A 10,235-nucleotide genomic window follows, 5' to 3' on the forward strand; every position below is an offset into this window, starting at 1 on the left:
GTTTAGCGTCCGCCTCCGGCTTTCAGCTCAGGTCATGATCTCAGGGTTGTGGCTTTGAGCCCTACATCAGGCTCTGTGCTGACAACATGGAGCCTGGTTGGGATTCTCTGTCCCAATCTCTCTCTCTCTCTGCCCACGCCCCACGCATTCTCTCTGTCTCTCAAAGTAAATAAATAAGTAAATAAATAAGTAGCTTTTAAACTTTTAAAAATATACAATAAAATACAATAAAATAAAAAATAAATTAAGTGGGGTGCCTGGATGGCTCAGTTAAGTATCTGACTCATGGTTTCAGCTCACGTCAGGATCTCCCAGTTTTGAGTTCAAGCCCATGTCAGGCTCTATGCTAATAGAGCAAGGCCTACTTCAGATTCTCTCTCTCTCCCTCCCTCCCTCTCTGCCTCCCCCCACCTGAAAAAAAAAAAAATATATATATATATAAATATATATATAATTAATTAAATGATGCTTCAGGAAGACGTATTATATTATATATCCTGTGACTTTATGTACTCTCTGGCACCCCTGGGGATATAAATAGCAAAAAGCTTGAGGGGGTGGGGGAACCGTGCTAACTGTCCAAGGTCTTTTTTTTGTTTGTTTGCTCCCCAACTGACAAGAGGCAGGGTAGTTCAGTGGTTAGGAGCACGGGCTCTGGGGCCAGACTGCCTTGTGGGGGAGGAGGTGCAAGCTAGTTGCAGTCCTTACTACTATGTGACTATGACTGTTGGGGAAAATACTTGACCTCTCTGTGAATCCGCTCCCACGTATGTCAAAGGGGGCTGGCAATGACAGCATTATAATGCTCACCACAGAAAATCACTGTAAGGATTACACGAGTTAATCCACCCTGAGATTCTGGAAGACTGAGATTGGTCTGTCTTTTATTATTATTTAAAAAAAAAAAATTTTTTTTAACATTTATTCGTTTTTGAAAGACAGAGGCAGAGCGTGAGCAGAGGAGGGGCAGAGGGGGAGACACAGAATCCGCAGCAGGCTCTAGGCCGTCAGCACAGAGCCCAACGCGGGGCTCGAACTCACGGGCCGCGAGATCGTGACCTGAGCCGAAGTCGGACGCTTAACCGACTGAGCCACCCAGACACCCCTCTTATATACACAAGCAATTACTTTGGGAGGCAATTTGCTTTTTCCACAGATGTGACTACCGTTCAAAGCATCTCTGAAAACTCTTCAAAAATAGCCTAATTTAATTTCTTCATCGGATTTACCAAATCTTGTTGAAAAAAGGTTATTATTACTGCTCCTAGAAACCAACTGCTACCATTTCAGTTCAAAGCCAGGCACAAACTAAGTAGCAGAGGTACTTCAAAGATGAACTAACATCTAGGGGCGCCTGGGCAGCTCAGCTGGTTAAGCATCTGACTCTTGACCTTGGCTCAGGTCATGATCTCACGGTTTGTGAGTTCGAGTTCGAGCCCCGCGTCACTCTGTGCTGACATCTCAGACCTGCTTGGGATTCCCACTCCCTCCCTCTCTGTTCCTCCCTACTCGCACACTCTCTCTCAAAATCAATAAACATTAAAAACAAAAAACAAAAAACAAAAACAGGGGCACCTGGATGGCTCAGTTGGTTAAGTGTTGGACTTTGGCTCAAGTCATAATCTCGAGTTTCTTTGGGAGTTCAAGCCCTGCATCAGGCTGTCTGCTGTCATCACAGAGCCTGGAGCCTGCTTCTGATCCTCTGTCGCCCTCTCTCTGCCCCTCCCCCACCCATGCTCTGTCTGTCTGTCTCTCTCTGTCTCAAAAATAAACATTAAAAAAAGTTTTTTTAAGAATTCTTAAAAATTTTGTTTAAATTTTTTTCAAGGCATTGTCCCAGGCTGGTGATGATTACCTATTATGTCATGATATGGTAAATGCAAGGAGTTAGGACAGAAGGCACCTAAGCCAAGATGTGTGTGAAGAGAGACAAGGGAAAAGGACCACCTGACTCAATGTCCACACTCTGGAAGCAGCCATAAGAGGTCGGACAGGGAAAGCATCCACCAGGGAAGCTACAGGTAAAGGTGCAGACTAAGGCGTGTGCAGGGGAAGCAGAGGCTTGTTGCTGTCCCCGGAACACCAGGGAGGTGATGTTCTGGGAGGTGGCCCAGTACGGGGAGTCTTGAAGTTCGCCTCGAGAAGCCTGGACCTCACAAAAGGACCAATATCGCATGACTGCACTTACGTGCGGGATCTAGAATAGCCGAGTTCACAGAGACAGAAAGGACAATGGTGCTTACGGGGGCTGAGGGACAGGGGGGCGCAGAGCTAGTGTTCAAGACATACAGAGTTTCTGTATGGGATGATGACTAAATTCTGGAACTGGACAGCGGTGATGGCTGCCCAATATGGTGAATGCACTTGACGTCACTGAATTGTACACTTAACATGATTCAATTGGTAAATTTCATGTTACATATATTTTACCACAATGAAAACGACTAAAAATACAATAGTTGTGTTCAGGTAAAAGAGGACGGCGGGCAGGGAAGATGAGGAGGGATGGGACAAACGGCCACAGCTAGAGCTCTACCCAGTCACCCGTAGCGCTCAGACCTCCCGTAGCTCCAGAACCCTGTCCCCAAGCATCTGGCTTAAAAGTCCGACTACAAGGCAGGCAGACCGACACACCCGGCGGGTGCCAGACACCGGCCCGGAAGCCCACGGTTCCTATTTCCCAACTTGCCCCCATAATGGACCCTGAGGAACCTCCAGGGAACCCCAAGAGCGTCCCCGTGTTTGCAGACCCGGTGCAGGTCCGAAGCTTCAGCCTGAACACAACACAGGGGGATTTCTGAAACGGTAAAGCAGGTCTGGTCGTCAGAGGCCAATGAAACTGCCACGGCCCACGTCTCACCAGCCATGCGCGCTTGGGCAAGTTACTCGCCTGCCATCAAAAGGACCAAAAATACCTGTATAGGACAGCCTATGACCTGACTGACGAAGGTGAGGAAGACGTCCGATAAGGGGTGAGTTCTTCTGTGCCGGCAGCTCCCGACAGTCTCTGGTTTTATCTGACGTCATCTGGCTCCTGCACGGGGATGGGACTGCGGCACGAAGAGGCACAAATGGAAGCTACAGGGACACGGTGACAACAGGGACCGAAGGGGAGAGGGGGACTCCAGGAATGTTCTGCAAGTGCTGTCGAGATGGGGAGTAAGCCCTGGCAGTCAGCTCATATTTCTCCAAAGCAACCCGGAGAAAGGAGCAGAGACAAGAGGAACACAAACGTTGTCTGCAAGTGGTCTGCCAAGGGAGAGGGCTACAGCCGGGGGCGGAGAACAGGCGGAGGCCACTCAGGGCGCCTGGGAGAGAAGCTGGCGCAGTCCACCCAGACCTCTGTCCCACGCTGCACGGGGACAATTACTGCCTGTCCCTTGCCCAACGCCCTGCACTATTGAGAGGTTCATAAAAAGGCTCAGGCTGTCCAGCCAAAACTCATTCCTCCACCCACCCCTCCCAACTCTCAGGGCTAATGGGCCACAACCTCAAGAGGCCACCTCCTTCTTCCCCCAGAGCAGCTGCTGATAAAGCCGAGGTCACAGAACAGCCTGCAGGGCACGAGAGAATCGCAACCAGCAGGATTCCGTGAGGCCCACGGACTCTCCATCCTGGGGCTCATCCCCTCTCTTCTACTTAAAGTCACCTGGAGGGACTCACACCTGAGGCCGGCCTCTAGCTCTTCCCCAGGACATGAGGGGACACGTAGGGGCACACTCACCACAGTTTGTGGAGGCCAGGAGCAGAAAACTACTAGGGTGAGGCCACCACTGGAGGACCTCGCAGTCACAGAATACTCTACGGCAATTAGTTAGAAACAATAGGGCTAAATCAGAGGTTCTCATCCAAGGGGGATTCTGTCCCCCCCAGGAGACATTTGACAATGTCTGGGAAGATTATTGATCGTCACAACTCAGAGGTGGGGTGGGGGGAGGCTATGCTGGCCTCTAGCGGGTAGAGACCAGAGGTTGCTGCTACACCCTACAGCGTACAGGACGGTCCCCCAACAAAGAATTATTCCACCTAAAATGTCAATAAGGCTGATTGAGAAACAACAAAACAGATGAACACAACATGACTACGTTATAAACATACAGCCCTGAACGGAAATGTATCTTATTTTATTTTATTTTATTTTATTTTATTTTATTTTATTTTATTTTATTTGAGACAGAGAGAGAGGGCGTGCGTGAGCAGGGAGAGAGGGGCAGAGAGAGACAGAATCCCAAGCAGGCGGATGTCAATTAAATAATCTCACAGATGAAAGTGCAAAAGGAAGGAGATATTTGAGACTGGTATGATCTAGAGTTTCCTAATCCCACACTTGCACAGGCCACAAAAAGCCCCTCGACTTACACCTCTGCTTAAATAACACCACGGAACAATACCCTCCGGCAGAGCGGCAGACCAGCCTAAGACTGTGCCGTGCACGCAGTGAGCACTCAGTAGATGTCTGTTGAGTGAATACATGAAGGAGGTGCGGTTCGTTCAAAAATTCCCGGGCCTGGGGCACCTAGGTGGCTCTGTCATTTCAGCATCCGACTCAGGTCATGATTTCACGGTTGTGGGATCGAGCCCCGAGCTGGGCTCCTTGCTGAGCATGGAGCCTGCTTGAGATTCTCTCTCCTTCTTCCTCTGCCCCTCCCCACCTCGCGCGTGCACACACACACACTATCTCTCTCTCTCTCTGAGATTAAAAAAAAAAAAAAATCTGGGCCTTGACCTTTGAAACAAAGAACGTGAACAGAAAGGAGGAGCCACAGGTCCAAGCCCTTGGCTGCACAATCAGAGGTGTGCTCGTGTTCACTGACCGACCTGCCTTTCCTTACATTCTCTGGGACCTCCAAGCCTGGACTGCCCTTCCTGCCCTCGTTCACCTGGAAAACCCTTATTCCCGCTTCACATTCCTGATCACCTTCCCTGCCAAGCTTCCCAGCCCCACCTCACCCTGGGGAGCTCTATTTCCCCCTCCTTTGTGCCTTCTGTACTATGTGCTCGCCTCTACCACACGTGTCATAACCTCTTACCAGAACTCGATTTCTCTTGGAAACACACACTAAATCCTATTCAAGTCTGCGGGCCACAGAGTAGTCTAGAACCTGGAACATCACAGACGCTCTAGGATGGGCAAAGGAAAGAACACGTGAACACATGTCCTGCACTGTGCTACAAAAACAATGGGATAAAGTCTGTGCCCTCGAAAACCTTACCAACTTCGACAATAAATAAATGAAAAGATGTAGAAAAATTAGTAAGAATTAAAAACTAGAATTCTAACGGTGCCTGGGGTGGCTCAGACGGTTCAGTGTCCGACTTCGGCTCAGGTCATGATCTCACAGTTCTGTGAGTTAGCGCCCCACATCGGGCTCTGGGCTGTCAGCGTGGAGCCTGCTTGGGATTCTCACTCTCCCTTTCCCCCATGCATTCTCTCTCTCAAACATATTTAAAAAAAAAAAGAAAAGAAAACTATAATTCTACATCAACACAATACTTAAAAATAATAAATTACTGTACCAAAAAGTCTCTTAGTATAATCCATCAGACATCCTCACAAAATTCAAAAATAAAAGACTAGAAATAAACACAAAATATAAAGATATAGTTAGTGGAATGTAAATGTTTCTGATCTTTTTATTTTTTTAAATTTTTTGAATTTTTAAATCTATTTTTGAGAGAGACAGCATGCGTGCAAGCACACAGGTGGGGGAGGGATGAAGGGAGAGAGAGACACAGAGACAGAGAGAAGGAGAGAGAATCTCAAGCAGGCTCCATGTTCAGTGTGGAACCAGACGTGGGGCTTGATCCTACAACCCTGGGATCATGACCCAAGCCGAAATCAAGAGTCAGACGTTCAATCATCTGAGGCACCCAAGTGCCCCTGGTCTTCTTTTTATATGTGTCTGCATATTGTATTTAAAATGAATGTAAACTCATTTTTCATCAGAATAAAATTCTGAAAATAAATATAACCCAAAAAAAAGCTTACCATCTATTTAATGGGAAAAGGATAAGTAAGTGAAATAATATTTAACGGTTTTTGCGACAGATGTAAACTTGATAGTCATTATAAAAACCATGCTTTTTTTTTCATACATGAATTAGACTGTAGGTGTTAGGGTGTAAGTTGCTAAATATATACAATTAAATAAATATCCTCAGGTACTCCTGGAAACCCATATCCCATCACACTATTTGTCTTTGAGTTAACAGCAATAAATGACAAAAGCTTAAATTACAAGCAGAGTCCACTTGGAAACATACAGTGCTTCTCATCATGAATGCCTGGCACATAGTAAGTCCTCAATAAACTGTCATCAAATGAGTGATCTGACATTCTTAACCAAAGGAAAAAAAGTATCTATTAGTGAGGTAAGTATATCAGGAGTTGGGGTTACCTAGAATACATGCCTCTCATAATGATAACAGGCCCCAAATGTTTCTCCTGTGTTCAGTACCCAGTTGCCAAAAAGGCTATTCTTGCCCCTTTTTTGTAAAAGGAGTAGAAAAGAATCGTGTCCCTCTACATACAAACTATCTCTCCTTGTACTATCCACCCACTCACCAGCCTCTGCCCATCCCCATGGTTCCGTGGCCAAGGTTAGGGATCTGCGAAGCCAAACTCAAATTTGGGAGGTGAGTTTTAATACTGAGAGTTTAAAATATTGAGTATAAGGAGTACCGGATATCTGGTAAACGGCACTTTTCTGATTGCTGGATCAGACAAGGAAAAACTACAAACCAGAATCCAAGGTGTCTGGACGGTTGCCAGAGGTAGGAATGAAAACCTTCATGAACAAGAGTTCTGCCAACTGAAAAAAAGCTTCCAGACCAATATCCTTGGAATAAAGACGGATAAAGGGGAGAGTGCAGTGAGTGTGGCAGAACGGAAGGGAAGCCTCTAGAACCCTGTCATCCTTCTTCCATTCACTCACTGATGTGGTAGGGTTGTGGGAGGTAGAAAAAGGGAAAAGACTTAATTCCTGCTGTTAAGGATCGCGTCCATCAGGAATATGAGATGGCCACAAACAGCTTTCACACAAGGAAGAAAGTAAAAATCCATAAAGGAGACACAAAAAAGTGTGTTCAGAGATAGAAGAAATCTCATCTTTCTATCTAAATATGAGATTTCTTCTATTTCTTCTAAATATGAGAGGGGAGGATGCACTCTCCCCTTTATCCGTCTTTATTCCAAAGATCTTGGGCTGGAAGCTTTTTTTTTTTTTTTTTTTTTGGTTGGCAGAACTCTTTTGTTCATGAAGGTTTTCATTCCTACCTCTGGCAACCATCCAGACACCTTGGATTCTGGTTTGCAATGTTTCCTAGTCTGATCCAGTACATTAGATACTCCTGACTACAACATACCAGGATTTTGAAAATATTAGAATGTTAGGAGGAAAAAAAGAAATGATTTCCTTGCTAATAATTTCCTTGCTAAAGGATTAGAACATTCGGAGAAAAAAAAAAAAAAGAAATCATCGCTAAGCCTTGTCATTACATCTCGCTCAATGGGTACCCATCTGGCGTACTGTCTGCCCATCCCCCGGGCCTCTGGCACCTCGGGGTACGCCACCCCATTTCCCAGCCCCCAGGAACGGAGGGCTAATGGTGGCTAACGACTGACCGATACAGAGCAGTACCCTGAACCAGGCCGTGGGCCCAGCCACGTAATCCTCACATTCTCCCAACAAGGTGGGAACTGTTACTATCCCCATTTTACAAACAGGAAAACGGGACAGAGACAGGTGAAGCGACTTCCCCAAAGTCAGCCGGCTGGGAAGCGGCAAGCGGCACCGACGGGATCAGAGTGCAGAAGAACCGGGCCCTGAGCCATTCCCCTACCCTGCCTCCCAGCTGAGAGCCTGTGGACGTGCGTGAGGACATACACAGCTGGACGATCCAAGGCGATTTGGGCCCGACTTTGCACAGGCATCTATTGCGAACTACACTCATTTCCACGACGAAAATGCACACACCATTCTCGACCCGGTTTTGAAAACGAGTTTTCACAATCTTCAACGGGAAATGTGCTTTGTTCATCTGAAGACAAGTAAATAAATAAAGGCAAAAGCCTGTTTCACGAGGAGCCGGGGGCCAGAAGTTGTTACGGCCCAGTCTGACCCGGGCTTGCGGGCACCACCCTTTCCTGGCCATCCCATGGCCTCCGGCAAACGGCTTAGCCTCCTTTGTCCACCAGCAGAGTGGCTGTGGGAAGAGTGCCACCTCATAAAGTGGTCGAGATGACATGACAGCGTCCATAGAAACGGCTGAGCCCAGCACCCCAACCCAGCGGATACTCGGTGAACGTGCGAGTCCAGAAGGCACGGCCTCCCTCCAGCAACCCCATCCCAGGCGCTGCCGGTCCCTAAGCACATTCCTGCTTCCCGCAGAGCACGGCGACCCCGGCGGCGGCTCGGGGGGGGGGGGGGGGGGGGGACGCCGGGAGGGCCGTGCACCCCGCTCAGGCCCAGGAAGGAGGCAGGCTGCGCACGACCTCGCGGCGGCACCGCGAAACTTAGCCCTGACTCCTCACTTGGGTGAACTCCCCGGTCAGGGGAGAGGATCGCGGGCCGGGTCCGACGCGCTCGGGCGGCCGAAAGAACGCGGGCTCGCCCACCTGCCGCGCCGGAGGCTGGACACCCCTCCTTCGCAACATCCCCGGGGCGTCCGGCCCCGGCCCGCCGCGCAGGGGAGGTAGCTGGGCACCGGGGAGCGACCCAGCCGCGCCCACGCGGCCGACTTCCCCCAAATCGTCTCGCTCACAAGCCCACGATTTCCAAGAGGGCGCCGAGGGAGGAGCGCGCGGCGCTTCACAAAGCCAGGTGGGCGGCCGCGTCCCGGCCGCACGTGCCGAGCCGCCGGGACCCGGACCGGCCCCCGAGTCCGCGCGGCCGCCGCCTCCGCGCCTCCGCGCCTCCGCCCGCCCCCCGCCACCCCGGCCACGTGTGCCGGGCAGCCACGTGCGCGCAGGGGCCCCGGCCGCCCCCGGCAGCCCCACCCCTGCCCCGGCTGCCCCCGTCTCCCCCCTCCCCCACGCACCAGGTGAAAAGCTGGCTTTTGAGCCCGCTCAGCAGGCTGCACGGCACCCCTGCTGCCCCGCCCCCGCCCCCGGCACACCCCACCGCCCCCCGGGCACCCCGCACTCACCAGATAAAAAGCTGGCTTTTGAGCCCGTGCAGCAGGCTACCCAGCCCGCCCCCCCCCCCACTGCCCGCGGGCACCCTCGCCCCTGCGAGGCACTACCCCCCCCCGGCACTACACCACCCCCCCGCCCCGCACTCACCAGGTGAAGAGCTGGCGTTTGAGCCCGCGCAGCAAGCTGCCCAGCCCCCCCGCTGCCCCCGGGGCGCGCGGCTGCGGGGCAGCGGGTCCCGCCGGCGAGGCCGCCTCCATGCGGTCCCCTGCAGTCTGGGCGCCCGGAACCCCCCGACGTGCCGGGGCGGGGGAAAACCGTAGGGGGCGGTGCCTGGGCGGCCGGCGGGATCCGACCCAGTGCCCGCCCGCGCGCGCGCTCGCTCGCTCGCGTGCCTCCCTCGTCGGGCTGGCTGGGCGCCTCCCCTGTCAGGCCCGCGCGGCCGGACCGGACATTTGCAGATCAGCGCCTGGCGCCCCCGGGGGAGCTGCGGGTCGCGGGGCGCTGTCTGCCCCCGCCCCGGCAGAGGAGCCACGGCGACGGGTGGCCCCTAATATGCATGTCAGGGTCTTACGGTTCCCTGTCGCGAACCGGCACGGGAGGCGGTGCAAGGCTGTGCCCCCGCGCCCTGACCTCGGGGGCCGTGACTTAGCAGCCGCCTGAACTTTGCCAACTGGAAAGGAGCGGCTGGCCCCACCCCCTGACCGCGCGGCCTCCTCCCTCTGACTAATTTATGAAAGATACGTCCTATCCAATCTAAAAGAACTGAAGACGCTTTAGTGCTGTTCGTCTCCACACAAAACCTGGGTGAAATCCCAGGGGGATCGGGGCGACGCGTCCCTTCGGCGCTCCTCCTTCCTCTCCGGTGGGTTGGGTGCGCTGACCTGTCCCGCAGGTGCCACCCGCTGGCGCGCACTCTGGGCGCCCGCGCTTGGACCACGCCTTGCGAGGCCTCTGTGGACCCAGGAGGACCGAGCTTCTGCGCTCGGGAAGCTCCTGACACCCACCCCCACCCTACCCCCCACCCTCCCCACCCTACCCCCCACCTCCCCACCCTACCCTCCACCTCCCCCTACACACACACACACCACCCCCCACCCCC

The 10,235-nt window shown here is 52.2% G+C and overlaps 1 protein-coding gene across 1 annotated transcript in view; it reads right to left on the bottom strand.

Moving 5' to 3' along the window:
* The window catches only part of SLC35F2 (solute carrier family 35 member F2), a 56,848-nt gene extending 47,455 nt beyond the window's left edge, over positions 1-9,393 (bottom strand). Inside the window, exons 1-2 of the mRNA XM_058690370.1 lie at positions 9,284-9,393; positions 8,618-9,142 (exon numbers count right to left, since the gene is read on the bottom strand). Of these exons, the coding sequence (XP_058546353.1) occupies positions 8,618-9,142; positions 9,284-9,393 (635 nt within the window). The remainder of the gene's footprint in view (positions 1-8,617; positions 9,143-9,283) is intronic.
* Between the last annotated feature and the right edge of the window lie 842 nt (positions 9,394-10,235).

The sequence above is a fragment of the Neofelis nebulosa genome, chromosome 10 (genome assembly GCF_028018385.1).
Source record: "Neofelis nebulosa isolate mNeoNeb1 chromosome 10, mNeoNeb1.pri, whole genome shotgun sequence".
Classification (NCBI taxonomy): Eukaryota; Metazoa; Chordata; class Mammalia; order Carnivora; family Felidae; genus Neofelis; species Neofelis nebulosa.